General features: G+C 39.4%; 2 protein-coding genes across 2 annotated transcripts; both read left to right on the top strand.

The window, feature by feature from the left end:
- The first annotated feature begins 4,321 nt into the window (after positions 1 to 4,321).
- lipea (lipase, hormone-sensitive a) lies at positions 4,322 to 14,014 on the top strand. Its single transcript, XM_084738523.1, has 10 exons — positions 4,322 to 4,645; positions 6,049 to 6,333; positions 6,592 to 6,682; positions 6,797 to 6,942; positions 7,042 to 7,227; positions 8,031 to 8,183; positions 8,430 to 8,574; positions 10,226 to 10,453; positions 11,348 to 11,739; positions 12,934 to 14,014. The coding sequence occupies exons 1-10, from the start codon at positions 4,406 to 4,408 to the stop codon at positions 13,195 to 13,197; spliced, it is 2,130 nt and encodes a 709-aa protein (XP_084594649.1). The 5' UTR covers positions 4,322 to 4,405; the 3' UTR covers positions 13,198 to 14,014.
- A 1,144-nt stretch (positions 14,015 to 15,158) lies between these two features.
- On the top strand, positions 15,159 to 19,187 carry LOC146313231 (trypsin-2-like). Its single transcript, XM_084738522.1, has 6 exons — positions 15,159 to 15,517; positions 15,744 to 15,894; positions 16,838 to 17,094; positions 17,548 to 17,684; positions 18,062 to 18,163; positions 18,956 to 19,187. The coding sequence occupies exons 1-6, from the start codon at positions 15,382 to 15,384 to the stop codon at positions 19,001 to 19,003; spliced, it is 831 nt and encodes a 276-aa protein (XP_084594648.1). The 5' UTR covers positions 15,159 to 15,381; the 3' UTR covers positions 19,004 to 19,187.
- The last annotated feature ends 81 nt before the right edge of the window (positions 19,188 to 19,268 follow it).

Below are 19,268 nucleotides of genomic sequence, written 5' to 3'. Positions count from 1 at the left end.
ATGTACGACATTTCTTTTAGTCATTACTGTTTGTTGTATTTTGTGTTTAAACAAAGTTGAGGAGCAAATGTACCAGACAACACAAAGAACATGAATATTCACGGTAGAATTTCAATCAATAGATGTCTGTTAGCTGACACAGGCGGAACTGCAAGACACATGTATACTGGTCTTGCACAGGAGGCATTACTTGAACCTACTTTTGACATATCACAGCAGGAAAAACACAGGTGTATATAAGAAAGTTAATGACTGATGATGCTTCAGTTTCAGGATGCTGGTATTGTGTATTCTGACCTACTGTCAAGACTTTAACAGAGCCTTACTATTAATATCATGAGTAACCTTTGTGCATTGTCATTGTTATTTTAAAAATCTGATCTTTTTTTTTCTTCTTCTTCTTCTTCTTCTTGGCATACCCGTCAATCCTACTTAACATTACAGTAAAACTAAAAAATGGGTGTATTTCTTAACTTTGACTTACAGTAGCTTAGTAGGCTATTTCATAATTTTGACTTACAATGAGTATTTTATTTCTGTCATTCCTATTTTTTATTTTTGAGACAGAATGGGGCTTCTATTTGTTTGGTTTAAGGCATACAGTATATATAATATAAAACGAAATATATACATTTTTATTTATTTAAATGACGCTAAGCTAACGTTACAGTAAGCAACTTGCTAATGAAAAAGACTGTATGCAGTAAACTACTCCATTTAACTGGGGTAATATCTCAAATAATCACTCATATTTTAATAAAAAAAAATCATCCAAAGGAATAAAAGGCGTCTTTCCAATATTTTTATTATCAAATTCTGAGCCTGAGTCATGGAAATACTGTAGGGTTTGTAAATGTCTTTGTTTGCCTACCTGTTGATTCATCGTACCAACGGTCAGGTTCTGCGCTGCACGCTGAGGTGCCTCGCGCTGTGCTCACATGACGTTACCCAGCATTCAGTGTGACACAAACCGGCAGAACATCAAGGAAGAAGAGGATGCGGGTGGGTGAGTGAAGCCTATTTTAAAACACCACGAAGAAGAAGGCGCAGTTATGTTCACATAGCTATCTGTCGTGTTTGGCACATTTATAGCCCTTTGTCTCGGTGCGGGACGTTCAGTGACGAATATGAAACGCTGTCATTGTATCTCAGCGTTTTAAACGTGGCTCTGAAGCAAAAAGCAACAGGGTGATCGACGGTTAACTCCTCCAACTTGGTGGTGGTGGTGTGGGCGAAGTTGTCACCGGGCTGCTCGATACCAACAGTAACGACAATGGTTATGACAACATTTTAACAGTGAGCTCTGTGTGAAGGTATGCGGAAGAGCAACGCCTGCACCGGACCTGAAGAAGAGAGGCGTTTTAACGGCACGAGAAGCGATACATGTGTGGTGCGTAAACTGATATTGGCGATCGGTGTTGGACAGTGACAGGCAGAGGCGAGCCTGTTGACAGGTTTACGTCATTTATCAGCTGTTTTGGTTTAAAGGGCTACTGGAGGACAGCCCAGGCTCTTTATTTTGGTAAATGGGGAGATTCAGCTGGGGAACAAAGGGATTCAAGTACTCAGTTATGCAAAACAGAAACTGAAAACCATGGTATCCCGTGGACTGGATAATTAAAGGCTTTTGTAAAACCGTAATTTACTTTATTTCGAATTGTATTTGTAGATCAGATGTTGCGAATTGAAACTTGATAGTCAACTGCTTTTGCATCTTGACTGGACATTTATCAGACAAGACATTAACATAGGTTATCAGTTCAAAGTACACATATAGTAAATACGAAACCAAAACCAACAGCAACAAACAGATCACAGGAAAAAAAACATGCATCATAGTGTATTCAAGCAAAGATAGGACATACCACCTGTTCAAGAAGACAGGTAAACTATTCATATAGTTCACGAATGTGTCCCAGGTTTTTTAAAATCTCACATTTTGTATTGTATAAATTAGTACTGATCAACTGATAAATTGATTGTTGCCATTTTCATCCAAAAGTTAAGATAAATTCACAAAGTTTGCAACCCTTTTCGTGGGATTTTGTTGACAGTAGGAAAAATACAGACCAACAACAGACTGATGATGATATTTACTGTTTGATCACTTTCATCTCTGCAGTCACAGTACAGTTACGGAGCTCTACACCAAATTACAGATAATGATCCTTTCTTACATGACTCTTTGGGACAGAGGTTTATTTGTTGTCAAGGCCAAATGCAGCTATCGAAGACTCTGAAGTTATGTCCTCAGTATTGTTTACAGGGATCTGAGGGATTCAAATGACCTGAAGAGTTTTACATTCCACAATTACAGACCAACTGTAGGCTGATTCTGATATTCTTGAGAGACTATTTTTGAATGTGATGGCATTTAAGGAAAAGGGTTAGGCCTAAGTGAAAATAGGATTCAGTATTTCTCCAATGGAATTATATTTCTGGCCATGTGGAAAACTCTTTCAAACTGCACAAAGACTATCACACAGGGAAATAAAATTCTCAGATGTAATCACTGAGCAGAAATTTATACAATGAATTTGTTTGTGTCTAGTGTTTGTTCCCATGGCCACAAATTTGTCTGTGGTCAAATGCAGATCACACTGGGGCCTAGGAGGATGGAAATATATCCCATATCCAATGCAGATGGCTCAAAGAACATCTAGTGACTGGGCTGGCATATTGCTGTTGCCATAAGCCTAAAAGGCTGCACATTGAGCCACTAACCACTGAACTGAAATACAAAAACACAATCAAGCATGTGTCAAAACTGTGATAAAGCCTCCAGTGTTTATGAACATTGCCACAACTAGCAGAGTGTCCTGATTTCACTTCCAGCTCCAGGCTGTGTTCGCTGACAGCTGCTGTTGACACAGCAGAGATTTTCCACTTTTTATAACATTTTAAGCTACACTGACTACACAGCATGTCTCTACATGAACATTAACATGATTGCTGTCATGTTGGTTGGTAACATGCACGACTAATGTCAGTGAACTGCACACTGCATGTTCAATGCATTGTGCATGCAATTATACTGAATATGCTCATATATCTACCTCTAGAGCTACTTTTGGGGCAGTATGAATAAATCCTCTCTCAAGTTATATGTAACTTATATCATGATATTCATATATATTCTGGCATTGTACATTTTCTGGAAAATCAATTGAGAACATTGGGATTCATGGGTCAGAAATCAAATGTCTGTTTCTGGCTAATCCAGCAAATTAAATACCTGGCAAACCAATGTAGTTTGTCACACTGATACAAAAAGAATCCTGTAAGATATGATAAGATTAGATATACTTTATTGTCCCAGAGGGGAAATTTGACTTGGGCAATAGTGATGCACACAGCTGCAATCAACTTGAAAACGAAACAAAATGGGGCGGTAAATGGGGTGATATACTTAATATAACAATGTTGTCTAGGGTCTGATCGATGGATGATGTCAGTCGCCCATCGACCACTGAGGCCTCCACCATCCTAACATTGTTATTTAAAAGCTTTCTAGAGTTGTTCTGTTTTTGACAATATGGGAGAAAAAGTAAAAATAAGGCATTGCTGCTGTACATTGTACCATGTCTCTATGTCCTGTTTATTATTTTCTTATTGCACATGTAAGTTATGGACATGTGGTATATGCTGCAGAGACAAAAACCCTTTTAGACCCAACAACAATATCATCGTCCATTGCAGTGTGTCACTGTAGATATCATCATATGCCAATTTGGACATCGCTCAACCCTAATGTGGTCTGTTAGTGTAAGCTTGCATGAGACCTCTTTGTTTTTACTCCAAGGCCCTCACTTTCAGTTAAACTCTTAAAGCCAACACATTTCACATGTCTAATATTTTGGTGGCTTTAACATTATAACGCATAGCAGTTTGATTGTTAATGTATCAGTGAAAGCAGACTCTTGATGTACAAGTTTTCAATATTTGTAATCAATCTTACAGTGGATATGCATGTTTGAGTGCGACATCCAGTCATTTTATTTCGTCTGTGTCTTTGTGCTTTTACTGGCGTAAAAGAGGAATCACTTGTACAGACTTAGAGCCCAGAGTTTATGCTTCATCTGAACTATTGTTGTAATGAAAATCCTCTCCAGTACTTGATGCCATCACAGTTAGTTAGTCTGAGTGGCCTAGTTTCAAAGAGCTTTCCTCAGGCTGTGCTGGAACTTCAACCCTTGACCAAGCAGATAAGAGTATAATCACCAAAGCAATGAGTTTTCTTGCAAGAGATGAGGTCATTAAGAGCTGTGTGTTTACCCTTTAAGTGATTGTCCCTTTTCTTTTAGCATCACGTCTGCTGTGTCAACAGCTACAGAGGCTGTATATAAAGGAGGGCAGAAAAATCCCTGACCGTGCTCTTGTCTCTCTTTCTCTTCCAGCCGCAGATATGGATTACAAGGTTGTGTTTGCAGCCTTGGAGACAGTATGTGAAGACAACATTTCTGTTATGCGCGGGCCTCCTGATTCACCGCCTAGTGCTGTGGCCGAGCGCCTGGTCACGTGTATTAAACAGATTCAGGAGCATGGCAGAGCCCTGGAGCCTGTGGTCGGCAGCTTCACCACTGTCTTCCACCATTATGACTTTGACGCACAAACACCGGGGAATGGCTACCGCACCTTGGTCAAGGTATGATTGATCCCGCTGACTGGATGTGTGATTCCACTCACTGCTGATATTTGAGCTGTTGCTGTACCAATGAGTTATTATACATTTTTGTACATTTTCAGACTGAACAAAACAAAACTAGGTGTATTCACTTTTTACCATCACAACATTGGTCTATAAAGATCAGAAAATTGTGAAAAATTACATTTTTTAAACTGTAGATGCAAAGCCCAACACTACATTTTATGATAAAACCAGACAAACCAGCAAATATTTACACATGAGAAGCAGAAAACAGTGAATTTTGATGTTTTAAGTAAGAACTATGTGTAATTACAGTACACTAACAAACATGGTGTTCAGATAATTGGTGTCTTAGATCTGTTAACATCTGGTAGCAGTACTGAATTTCCCATTAATCCTGTTGCCTCCCATCACAAGGTGTTGATATTTTCTCCTTGTGCTGTATTTTCATAGCATCAGCTTATAAATAGTTAAACTTGAGTGACTGTTTATTCAATCATGTTTTTTCACTGCAATACAGAAGATACTGTTTTTCATTATGACAAATTTTCATATGACAAACACCCTCGATAATATGACAACATGACAGTATAAAATCACAGAAAGAAAAACAATTACACAGTACAGAAAAAAATGTGAATAAAAATCAAAGCGATAATAATAGAAGACATGGTTTGACAGTTCCAGACTAATCTACTTTTTCAAATCTGTCAAGGAGATTTTCTCAGTGTTTCCAAGTACATCACACTACATTTATACATCACACTGTATTTATGTACTGTGTTTTAAAGGGGAGAGAAGTTATGCAAATCCACTGATTTTATAACAAAAGTATAGGAGGACGCACACTTTTGCTGTCTTTGACTGTTTTCACATCACAGATGACCAAGAAAGACATTGAAGTCTTACTAGTAAAACGTAGGAATTTAGTGTGGCGAACTGGAAAAAAAAAGACAGAATCCTTGAATATGTGTTTTGTATGGCCAAATCTGATTCAACTGCAAAAATCCTAGTCAGAGACAGGCCTAAGTGATATTATATTTTTGCACACAGGCAGGTGAGTTCATGTATGTGCATGCATGTGTACAGTACCCTCCCAGCCCCTAGCCCCAAAAATAGGGCTCCCCCAAAAGCCATGACGTAATTCTGCTCCCAAACCCTTCTGTGACTCCTTGATCTGCTATAATGTGTTTTAGGAGGTGGAGCTCAATGGCACAGAGACATAAGCTACATTATAGCTTTGACTTGACAGACTATACATAATATTGTTTGTTTTGGTCTTTTAATGGGATTTGTTCACAATAACAAAACAAAATATATAATATCACCACTTCTGTCCTTAAAATGCAGACTTTCTTCCTTCTCAGCACAAGTTACATCTTTTTCTTTCTTTATTTTAGGTCTTGCACTCCTGCCTCTTGCACATCATCCACAAGGGCCGTTACATTGCCTCCAGTTACAACAGTGCCTTCTTCAGGGCAGACCATAATGTCTCTGAGATGGAGGCGTACTGCAGCGCTCTGTGCCAGCTGCGTGCACTGCTTCACCTCGCCCAGCGGCTGATCAATGACAACGACTACGGCCAGCTGTACTCCCTGCAGGACGGGGAGCTGAGCCGCCAGTTTGTGCAGGAGTACAGCTCCATGCACAAAGCCTGTTTCTATGGCCGCTGTCTGGGCTTTCAGGTCAGCCAATGAGAACAGACTGACTTTGCACCAGTTGCTTTTATTTTCATCCAATTTTTAGCATGCTGGAGCTCATTTTGTCATCAGAATGTAATTCAGATAATCAAAATAACCAGTTTGGTATTCGTAAACTGTCTTTTTTTTTTGGGAGCTTCTTATTCAGTTTTAGCTCTATTATTAAAAAAAATATGTGTCAGTAGGTTTAATAATTTGAAACCAAAGATCTCATAATTAACCTTCCTTTGTTTCTTTTCATAGTTCTCACCAAATCTGCGTCCGTTCCTCCAGACTGTTGTCATTAGCATGGTTTCATATGGAGAGACATATGGTAAACAGCAGTCCAGCTTGGGTTAGTCTTTTTTTTTCTTACTCTGGTTTCATCCCAGATGTCACGGTATTGGTGAAAACTCCTGTTGTAGCCTTTTCAGATGTGTCATGCTTAAAATCATCCATCCTCTTCCAGGTATGGCTGCGCTCTCCCTCCTCACATCAGGGAAGTACGTCATCGATCCAGAGTTGCGGGGCGCCGAGTTTGAACGCATCACCCAGAATCTGGACATGCAGTTCTGGAAGTCCTTCTGGAACCTCACAGAGTCCGGCCTTATAACAGTAGGCAGGGTCAAATATTCTCCTGCTGACTCTCATATTAGCTGAAGTCCTCCTTAATGTTTTGACTGCTCAGTCCCCTGCATGTCTCTGTCTGTGCAGGGCTTCAGCAGAATAGCCTCCAGCCCAGTGCAGATTAACTTCACCCTGACTTTGCCTCCTGTTACTCTACGCCTCCCGCTGGCCTCAGACCCCAGTCTCACAGCCACTGTGTCACCTCCGATAGCCCAGTGGGGCCCGGGGCCAGTCCACTTGCGTCTGATCTCCTATGAACTTCGAGAAGGACAGGTGAGGCTCCACAGGTGGTGGTGTGGAACATGTACAGGAAAGAACACAGAAGTCAGTAGTGGCCCTTTGAAATTAGAAACTGAATCTGGACCAGAAGTAGTTGTAGATGGAACACATAAAATATCAAACAAATACTCTTACGAAGAAGAAATACAAGAATATTAAAAGATGTTAGAAGTCTGATTGTACTGATTGTGTATTCTACATGATGAAATCTTCTGATATCTAATATGATTTTGACAAAGGGATCGTCCTTTAAAGCCTGCTATAGAAATCCTACCAGTCTCACAAATTGCACAGATTGTCCCAATGAGGGAACAACAAATACAGGTTAAATGTTTGGCAGAAATGTGAAGCCCATAGGCATTGGTATAATTAGTGGTGGGTGATAAAACTGTAAAATATATCACAATACAATGTTTTGATGGCCAAGGTTACCACTATCATGATCTACCAAACCCGTATGTCAGAAAGAGATACTCTGTTGTCATTCCTCTGTGTACAGTACAGGATGGTGCATTGAGTTTCTGTCACAAAACAGAGAGAATAAATGACGTAACATTCAGTGGGAGTGAACCAAACATTCAGACTACACAGGAGGTGCAATAAAAAGATTCAAAAACAAGATACAAAACGATAAACAAGGTACATGAAGGACATTTAGACAAAAAATGTGTTAATTTTGATGGAAGAAAAATCAGTTTTAAAGTCATTCTCTTTTGAACTAAACTGTGTGAAGAGCGATGCATGTTTTATTGATTTGTGTCCTTCATTATTAATTATCTTATGGCTTTTTTTTATAGAACAGTGAAGAGCTGCTAGGTTTTTCTCGCACCGATCCTCCCCCCATCTCCGTCTCCCATCTCCCCTGGGTTCAGAAGCAGCCTCGCTCCCCATGGCTGCTCGTCCACTTCCATGGAGGGGGCTTTGTGGCCCAGACTTCCAGATCTCATGAGGTACAGTGCACAACGCAGGTGTGAGACGGCTGCTGTTAACTTTAGCTTAATCTGGATGATGTTTGGAGAAGTGGTTAATACTACTACTTATACTTTTCATCCCATAATAATAAAAGTCAGTCCTACAAAATGTTTTACAGCCTGCAGAAGCAACAAATTATTTATTAAATACAATGAAAATAAGCAAATGTTGCAATTTCTCACACATATTTACTGTTTTTGTCCATCCACCTCCTCATGAATCAGAATTATCTTCGAAGTTGGTCCAAGGAGCTGAACGTACCTATCCTCTCCGTGGACTATTCTCTGTCACCTGAAGCGCCCTTTCCCAGAGCTCTGGAGGAATGTTTCTACGCCTACTGCTGGGCTCTGAACAACTGTCATCTGCTGGGTATGTGCATAACATCACACTCAGATAACACAGGATTATAAAAGGTTTCTATGTAGTATGGAAAAGTATAGAGTAGATTTTAGTCATTTCCAAGTCTGGATTTTTTTTTTTAAGTATTGAAAAATATTTGTGTTTCCAGACTGTTCTAGTTTCTAAATTACAAAATGATCATGCAGCTCTGCAGGCAGAGTGTTTTTCATGGTGTTTGGAGCAGGTAGCCGGTGCAGCCAAGAAGTTTGTATGAGAGAATGTGGGCCGGTGCTAGCTTTATGTTACTGAAAGCACAGAGAGAAGTCTGCTGTGCGACTGAACGCACACCCCTTCACAAGGTACCTCTTGACCAGATGTCAAAATCTGCAAAACAACTCTGCCCCAGTGCCTTATACCTGAACCAAATTCAAACATCTGCAACCAAATTAGTTTGAAAGAAAATGCACCACTATCTTTGGATTGCATGTGTACAATAACATTGCTTAGTTTTAGTATTGGCAGCTTGAAGAAAATGCTGTGCACTGAACTTGTCTGGCAATCATTTTGCAAAATAGTTGCATAGTCTACATAGTTAGAATGTAACACAAATGATAACAGTTAAATTTTAAAACTATTAATTTATATAACAGATGTCTAACTATTTGTACTCAGATGTCAAACATGCTCTGAAAACTCTTGCGAGAAAGTATGAAATTTTTAAATGGAACATGCTTAAAGATATCCAGAAAATATAGCAGTAAAAAAGTGTGTTGCATGAATGTACAGCTCAGTATTTGTTGTCCAAGTCCATTTTAAGCATGAGCACTTGCTTACAGTTATAAAATACATATAGTACTATTTGCATACACAGCTGCCTAAATATGAGAGGTAAATTCATTTTGACTACATGTAAATTAGTATTTATACATAAAACAGAATGTGTGAATTCAAAGCAACCACTATGTTCCTGTGCAAAATGCAAATGTATTCATGTCAGCAGGTCTACACATGGCTACATTTGTTATATACAGAAAGCAATAGAGGATCCGTCCGCCTTAACAAATGTTTCCTTTGCACTTTGTACCAGTTTCATATGTGGTGATACTGGTTCTCTCTTTTTAGAAGCTCCAGGAGGAAGGGCACATTATGTACTGAAACTCAAATGTGAATTGTTATCAGAACAGAGAATTGGCCATATGTCCCCATTCACATGCAGTATATAACTGAGGATTAAGTTTAAAAGTGAAGGTCCATTATTCTTGTTTTCTTTAGGATTGTACATCATTCTGTAGCTTCTCAGTGGTGTTTATTATGTATTCAAATCTAAAAGCATCCAAGTTTTGGTTGAAGTGTTCTATTCTATTGACCAGTCTTTCTAAAAACGTTTCCCCACGCGTCCTGACGTATGTTTTTGCTTGATGACTTTGACTGCATATAAACCTTCTAGGTTTAGGGAGATAAGGCATCAGCACTCTTACATATTTCACTGCTTGTTTCCATTTGAAAAACCAAAACAGGAAATCCTAAAATTGATATATCCTTTCAGCATGTCATGATTTTTTAAGGTAATGTGGATAAAAATATCTACATAACAGGTTGTTATATAGTTCTTGTTCTTTATTAATATAGGTGAAATTATTATTATTATTTAAGTCCTTATTGTTCTGTCTGTGTGTCTCAGGCTCCACCGCAGAGCGGGTGTGTCTGGCAGGTGACAGCGCCGGTGGAAACCTCTGCATCACTGTGTCCATGAAGGCCATGTCCAGCGGCATCCGAGTCCCTGACGGCATCATGGCTGCCTACCCCGCCACCTTACTCACCACCGACGCTTCTCCCTCCCGCTTGCTCACGCTCATTGACCCACTGTTGCCTCTCGGTGTTCTCACAAAGTGCCTCAATGCCTATGCAGGTATGTGGGTGCATAATAGCACAGCAGCCGGTGTGCGCAGTTTCACGCCTCATTTAACACACTTTCCGGCGCCAGTGGTAGAGAAAACAGAATCTCAGAGGGATTTATGTATAAACCAGATTATGTGGGAGGAGAGGAAGTTGAAAATAATGAACAACCTGCTGTTATCTTCTCTTTCAAACCACTTCTGCATTGTGTCGGCCCACTTGGCGTGGCTTAATGCTCACCACTGTGACTCACCTAGTTGGCATCCAGGTTTGACTGGTCAGGCTGATACAACACTGGAAGCGTCTGATATTCTATCACTGAGCTCTCTGAATCCTCTAACAGTCAACAGTGAATTCATAAACGGCTCATTCTTTAGATTTTCGAGGAGAATAGAAAGGAATAGGAATAGAGAGACTCAAACTAGTAGTTTTAGTAGAGACACGCTGGGATTATGTGAACTTAAACTTGATGTAGAAAGGGAGATTCTGTCATTATCGGGTTACTTTTCCTTGACAGCTTAGAGCCAGTGACATATTTTTGCTTTTCTCAACTCTCATATCTCAGATCATGTCAGAGAACTGCTCTCTCTACTTTTAATAACTGTGTATGAGAGAAACATTTGTTTCTCGTTGCAAACAGTGTAGAAAGCAGGATTATGCAAAATAAGGCTGAATAGGCTGATTTGGTTTTGTAATAAGTAATAACCAGGATTTATTGCCCAGATCCCTTAGAAGACAAAGAAGTTTTCACCTGCTCATGCTTTTAATTTTGTATTATCTATTTAAACTTCAGACATAAGCCGTGAGCCAAATTCATGTTGCGTTAGTCCTTCTTTGTCTCAGATGTCTTTTGTTCTGTTTCTTTGATATATTTCGTCCCTGCTCTCATTGCATCTTCTCCCTGCAGGTGCAGAATATCAGGCGGTGCAGCCCGCAGTGGGAAGCAGCAGTCTGAGCTCTCTGGGTCGAGACACCGCTGTGCTGCTCAGTGATCTCACACAGGGAGCCTCCAACTGGATCCAGTCCTTTCTTGACCCCATGCGGACTTCAGGTGGAGCACGTTCAGTGTCATCAACGCCGAGGCGGTCCCCGAGCAACGAAACACGCGGGACATCCACTCAAACCTCCGCACCAAACTGTGAAGGTCACATAGATTACCCAGATGGTTTTGAGCCCCTGCGCTCTGAGTGCTTGGCTTTTGTTCGCCCAACTTCCTCCCCCATCATCAGGAACCCGTTTGTGTCGCCCCTGCTAGCTCCAAACAACCTGCTGAGAGGCCTCCCACCTGTTCACATAGTGGTAAGAGTAAGAAGTGAGAGTGGATGAGTTTGTTCTCTTCTAAAGCCCAAGTGCTTCAGGCTTTATTTATTATCAGGCTTCATATATTTTCAGGCTTCGTTTATTTTCACACAGCATATGTCTCAAAGTAGCTCAGAGATATGTACATCACTTTTATGCATCATATAACACACACATACCAGCCTAATTTGCAGGCAGACTTTTGCAGACCATAGAAAAATTCAAGAGGTCCACATCCAGCCTGCAGGCCTCTAGTTGAATTGGCCTGCTGTAAGACATATAGACAATAAATATATTTCTGTTCGGTTCATGGGTTGATAAATATGATCATTAATAACAGCTGAAAAATATATTTTTACCAGGTGTTGGTGCTTCTGCACTTCAAACCTTTCTTTTCAGACTGTATGCTGATTTGGGTATAAATCTCCAGTCTCCAGCCGTTGGCATTTCAAAACACTTAAACATAATAAATTGGATATCTCTCCATATACATAACTACATGTGCATTTTGGCATGTTTTTTTGTCTTAAAGCTGCACTGAACAACTTTTTTTTTTTTTTTTTTTTTTTTTGAATAAGCCATGTCACCCATGGTGACAAACACAGAAAATTGTCCAGCTCTGTAGTCCCCCTCAGCTCTTTGGATCCTCTCATCAAACTGTGTTCAGTAATAGCAGGCAGCTGTTGTCAGTGACACAATTAGAAACTAGCAGGTGAACATTGTGGAGCTTTTAGCAGCTAAAAAGCCAGACAGTTCCCCTCAAGGAGTCGGTGTAGAACAAAATGAAACTAGCTAGAGAGAGAATTAATATTGTGACGATGAATATTATTTACAGTATTGGACTTCTGTTCATTACACAAAGACAGTTTTAAATGATTATTAACGTAATTTCATTAGGTCATAATATGTCAGGGTTGTGTAACAGTTTGTTGTGCTGCCTCCAGGTGGCCAAAAAGAAAATCAGTTACCACAGCTTTGAGTTTGAATTATTTTTTCCTACTTTTTAATGAGCTAGTGTTTTCCATTCTTGAATGAATGAATGTTTTCATTTTGTTAAAGCTCTATTGTCACATTGTGATGTGCTTTCAGCTATATTAAGACAAGAAAAATTATGTAGCAATATAGACTGCTAAATGTGCTGCATGTTTTCTTTTTTCTGTCATGGTCTCCTGATTCTTTCATATCTCCTGCCAGGCCTCTGCTCTGGATGCCTTGCTGGATGACTCGGTGATGTTTGCCAAGAAGCTGCGAGACATGGGCCAGCCTGTGAGTCTGACGGTGGTGGAGGACCTGCCTCATGGCTTCCTCAGCCTGTCACAGCTCGCCAAGGAGACGGAGGTCGCTTCAGCAATCTGTGTGGCGCAGATGAGGAAGATTTTTCAGCAAGAAAACCCGACACCTCTTTGCAAACGTCCAAAGCGGGAAGAGACTTGTCAGAGTACCAGTCCATCAGGCTGACTTATCGCTTCGACTTTGTTGTTCGTGGGTGAAAAAGAGATCTGACATACTGTGGTGAGAAATGCAATAAATTTAAGAAAAGGAAACAAGTCAGGGAGAAGTATGAGGACATATCAAAAACTGGAGGGACGCTGCATTTGAAACCTTTACAGCACAACATACAATGACATACATACATACACAACGATGATTAAGAGAGCCACTAAAAGCTTAAACTTTCAATAACCAGCTTTATTATGAGCCTAAATAATTTTGAAAAGGAAACAATTCAGTATTTTTTCTACCAAGATTTACATTTTCATGATCCAGAGCAAACCTGCATTTAGAATATAACAGACTGACAGAAACTTCACCATAACCAGCCCTCACAGTAATTTCCTAAAGGGATAATTTGGATGTTTGGAAATGGTGTTTTTGTGACGTGTTTATCCATAGTCAGTGTATTACCTACAGTAGATGGTGCAACATGCCCCCAGTTTGTATATGTTTATATACAAATATATATATGTTCTGACGGAAAATGCAGTTTTGCCAAATATCGCGCTCTCCAAACCAACCAAACTCCATTTGCAAAAACTGTGATTTTACCCTGCAGAACATGGGAGTTGCTGGTCTTCTGCTGCCTCGGTTGGTTACTTTGTCTGTGTTATTACGTGACTTCAGTGTTTTAAGGCAGAAGTAGTCATGCAACTCCCTTGTTCTGCCAGGTAAAACCACTGATTTTGCCAAAGGAGTGCAGTGGCTTTGGAGAGAATGATATTTAGCCTATATTATGCCAGTTTCTTGTCAGAAAAGGCTCTCTGGTGGCAAGATAAAGTGCTGAAAATATTCTAAAAATAGCATACACTAAAACTGACGTTGTATATTGTTCAGCTTCCCACACCAGTATTCCTGCTGCTTCTATAAACTGGGGATGCACTGCCCTCCATTTGCTCAGTGTCTCACACAAGCCCATTCAAAATAATCCAAACTATCCCTTTAACTGATGTGTCAGTAATAGGAGCTGTTGTGCCTTGAATTTAAAGTGCTTCTGTATTTTGACACTGTATGCAGAAAAGGTTTACCTACGTTACCAAACTAACCAGGTTTACTTGTACAGGAAACACTTCCCAGGTGCACTGTATAATTATTACTGTATATTTGGACTAAATGTGTGATCTGGTTTTACCAGTTTGTCACGTGTTTACATATTGATAAGGAGGCCTTCATGTTGTATTTACCAGCAGTATGTGGATGTGGGTGTGAAAGTAATTTGTTATACTGTAAATTATTTCTTAGTATTTCTTAATGGTAATATTTAACACTGTTGTTATATTTAAAGTCTGAATTAAATCCAAACTGCAAGGACTGCTCGTGGTTATTTGAAGTTTTTGGACATATTATGTTGAGCTGGAAACACAGAAGATGCAACTCCTCTGTTAGCACAACCTGTTCTGTGCAGCTGCCTGATAAACTTCTTGATCCTGTTAATATTATATAGCATTTTTAAAGTTTAAATTACACAACGCTGCCTTAATCTGTTAGTTTGTTTGTATTATTTTGTGACTTCAATGAATCAGAACTGCTCATTTAAAACACAGAAGTGACAGATGAACAGAAAACAGCTAACAGATTGATGCCCTGGTTGACCAGCAACTCCTGTGTTCTGTGAGGTAAAATGACTGATTTTATAAGTGTAGATTGGTTTGTTGGGAGAGAGCAATATTTGGCTTTTGTAATGGCGGTTTCCTGTCAGAAAACTCTGTCTGATGGCAAGGTAAATCAGTGAAACTATTCTAAAGATACCATACACTTAAACTGATATTGATTTCTTTTTTAAGTGGGCCTTTTTTAAGCAGCTGAAATATGTTTTTTGCTGGTCCTGTCCACAGCAGTACTCCTCCTGCTCCTCCAAACTGGGGGCATATTGACCACCAGCACTGTAGGTAATACACCAACTATAGACAAGTATCTCATACAACCCTACTTTAAAAAAAAACTATCCCTGGCAGAATAAGCTCTGAATTTGAGTTATTTTACACAGCTTGACATTTCCCATCGTTCATGATACTATAACTCTACAGTACACCAAATGTTTGCTCTAGTCGCAGTTGTCAGAGTTCCCACACAATATATGATGTTTTTTTGGCTCCAATTCTCTCTTCTTCTACATTTTCTATTGGTCATTCCTCATTATCACCTGACATGGGGAGCAAACGCTTTAAATTTAAGGAGTTAAATGAGAAAATCTCCTTGTCTGCAGGCACCCACACACCCACACACACACACACACACACCACAATGTTGTTCCTCAGCTTTTTTGTGTTGGTGGGTACCAACGGTAAGTTTACAGAAAATTAAATCTTGTACACTTTTTGCTTTTGTAGGCTCAAGGTTAGAAATTGTCCAGATTTTGCAATAACATATTCTAGTTTCCTTGTATGAGACCATGAGAATTGTTATGGGTGATTGAAATAACAGTCAAATCACACTTTGTTAAATAGCCTAAATGTAATTACTCCTCTACACTTTTTCTTTCCTCTCCTCTCATGCTGCTGCCTATACAGCTGCCCTCGGCTTTGACGATAAGATTGTTGGCGGTTACGAGTGCAGGGAGCACTCCGTCCCCTGGCAGGTGTCGCTCAACAACGGCTGGCACTTCTGTGGAGGAACCCTGATCAATGACCGCTGGGTCGTCAGTGCTGCACACTGCTACAAGTAAGTTAATAATTATTATTAATAAGAGGGAAAATAAGTCCCACGTGATGATAATGGTGAAAATAAGATAAAGATGATAATAGAGTGCATCTTCACATTTTAATAGACAGAGAATGAGCATAAAAACAGGGACAGAATGTTATAATTAATGTAATTAATGTAAAAGTAAGATGTAAAATAAAACCTTCTAGATAATAAACTGTAAAAGAAAATCATACAGCAACTTAATTAACTTCATATAAATATATGCATTTTATTTGTTCAAGTTAAACTTAAAATTTCTAGTACTGATTTTAAGAACACCTCAGAACTTGAGTTCTTCTTACTTGAAGTCCTCAGACTTGAAATGATCAGTTGAGTGAAAATTAAATAAATTAAGTTTCTAAAGAAACATGATCAGCATGTTAGAAGACTTCCCAGCATGCATTGTGTGAAACTCTCTTGTAAACTTTCTTCTTTATTGTTTGAAAAAAAAAAAAAAAAACATGACATGAACTTGCTGTGCGTCTTTAATACACTTTATTATATGAATTTTTTCTCAATTCTAAAGTCTAATATTTTGTGTCAAATTATTATTTTTTGGTTCATAACCACGCAATGAGCAGGATAACATACAGTGAGCAGGACACTATTGTGAAATAAAGCCATAAAATCATTTAAAAATTAATATTTTGTGTCACATAAATGTGTGCCAAGTAAGTAACCAGGTAATAAGGCGGGGTCTGCAGGGTCACCTGCACACTTGAATCATCCTGAAGGGTTTATTTCACAATAATGCTTACTGTACATTATCCCTTACTTAATGTATTGGTTACTTGTTTTCATAATAATTAAAACACAGTGAACCATGAACTTAAACCTAATATATTACGCTTATTGATTAACCACCTGCATGTGTTTTCCCCTGCATTTCTCTCCCTCTGTTTCCACTTTGGCGTCTCAGGGACGAGGATATTGAGCTGCGTCTGGGCGAGCACCACATCGGGTACAAGGACGGCCCCGAGCAGTTCATCGCTCCTGCTGTCATCATCCGCCACCCGGAGTACGACCGTTACACCATCAACAATGACATCATGCTGATTAAACTCGCCGAGCCAGCAAAGTTTGATGAGTACGTCCAGCCCGTCGCCCTCCCCAGCAGCTGTGCGCCTGCAGGCACCCAGTGTCTGGTCTCTGGATGGGGAGCCACCAAGAGCCCCTGTAAGTCTGGGATGAGGAGAGAATTTATTTTATCTGTCTACGGTTGTGTTCAAAGACTGTTTTTGATTAGTGTTGCTGCATTTTCTACTACTAGTCGGTGGAGGTTGTCACAGGTCAGAGGTCACTTCATGATTTGAATACTGTAGTTCACATTTAACTAAGTTTACAGTCCCAAACATAAATTAGTTTGTGTTCATTTCTTCTGTTTTTTATTTTATTTTATTTGAGCACCTTTGTGCTTTGAGCACCACAAGCCAAGTGCCATCTAGTTATATTATAATCAAGAGAAGGCAGACATGTCTACAGCTGATGTCTCCAAAACTCTTTAACTCACACCAAAAAAATCTAGATGGACAAATAGCGCTACAGGTAAGAGAATGAATCTGTATTTTTGACTATGGGGTGGAAAGGGAAACTTTAAAATGTCTCTCTGGTTGTGGTTGTGTGTCTCAGTCGGCTGTCTGAAGTGTCTGCACTGCCTGGATCTGCCCATCCTGTCGCAGCAGGACTGTGAACGCTCGTACCCCAACAGGATCACCTCCTCCATGTTCTGCGCCGGCTTCCTGGAGGGAGGAAAGGATTCCTGCCAGGTACATAAAGACAGAAATATACAAAAGATAATACAGTCAAGGTCGATTTGACTGTGGTTTTTGATTAATTATGATCCTCCTTTTGGTAGGATGTCATACTGATATAATCCTTTTTAATGGTGTGCCTTCACAAATGTCAGCCTGGTAATTCAGTTTCATGTGATAAAATGTGCCTTTTCAGGCAATATTACAGATTTAATTTCATGATTTTAAGCCCACTTATGGACCATTTGTTAATAAGCTTTTGTTTTAAATGTGTTTCATAACTTATCGCTCATCAATATGTATGTATTTGTGTGCCGCTTCAATCGGGTTTTCAAATTGCACTGTGCTCTTTTTTTAATTGTTTAAGTTTTTTTTTCCATCTTGTCCATCAGGGGGACTCTGGGGGCCCTCTGGTGTGTAATGGGGAGCTCCAGGGTGTGGTGTCCTGGGGATGGGGCTGTGCCGAGGAAAATCGTCCTGGGGTTTACGCCAAGGTGAGTAAAATCAACAGACCCCAGTTCTGTGATACTCAATAGAATTTTCTGTACCAATACCTAGTTTAAATTTTAAAATGTGTAAAAAGTCTAATCTGCACACGCACTGGCATTTTATCAAGTAAGAGAGATCATTTGAGGTGTGGTACTTTTCCACAGTCAGTGTATTACCTACAGTAGATTGCAGTTGACACACCCACTGTCTACTGTAGGTAATACACTGACTAGTCCCTCATACGAACCACTTCAAATAATCTGAACTATCCCTTTAAAACAGTTTTCAGTATAAAACATAGCTAGATTAAATCCCAACATGTCTAAAATACTCCAGTCTGCACAGGCACTAGCATTAAGGACTTTAAAACACTCAAAAAAAAGTGCCATGATTTGTTTTACTTTGTGATGTTTTGTGACATGAATCATGTATTTGTTGTTAGTTGTGTTGAAACTTGCTGGTCAGATGATCCTCTGCCCTTATTGAAATGGGGCTATAAACTCTACTGCAGTAAGAACTAAGTAGGAATTTAGACTCCACGTTGTGTATCTGAGGATGAAAAAACTGTTTTGGAATTTATATGTACAGTAAGTATCTTCATATCTTAAAAATTTAGATATTTTTCCAAATGCTATTTTAATCTTAATTCTACCTGATTTTTGAGAACTTTCATCTGATTGCAACATCCTTAAGTATTCAATTTGTCCTCTCTGACGTCTAATTCCCTTCTTGCATTTTATTGTGTCACACAGTAATTTATAAAGTGAACCAGCTGAATCTCATCTTCCTGTCCATAGGTCTGCCACTTTACTGACTGGATCCACTCCACTATGGCCTCTCACTGAAGTCCAACTGCAGAGGAAAGATTGAATCTGTCAGCTGCTGCTGTTCATTTTATGTCAACACATTTACTCCATATTATATGAGGAGTGTATTTACAGCTTCACTAACAAGTTCATGACTTCTTTGACTGTTTGTGGATTGTGATTTAGCAGTGACAGTAAAATATCATTTTGAGTAAAAAGTTAACACTGTCTGGGGATTTGATTCACACGTATTTATTCCATCAGTCATTTAACACAACAGACCTGCTGAGTTTTGTGAATTAAT

This window comes from Lutjanus erythropterus, chromosome 16 (assembly GCF_056507025.1).
Source record: "Lutjanus erythropterus isolate fLutEry1 chromosome 16, fLutEry1.hap2, whole genome shotgun sequence".
NCBI classification, from domain to species: Eukaryota; Metazoa; Chordata; class Actinopteri; order Lutjaniformes; family Lutjanidae; genus Lutjanus; species Lutjanus erythropterus.
This window is presented reverse-complemented; position numbering and strand designations above follow the sequence as displayed.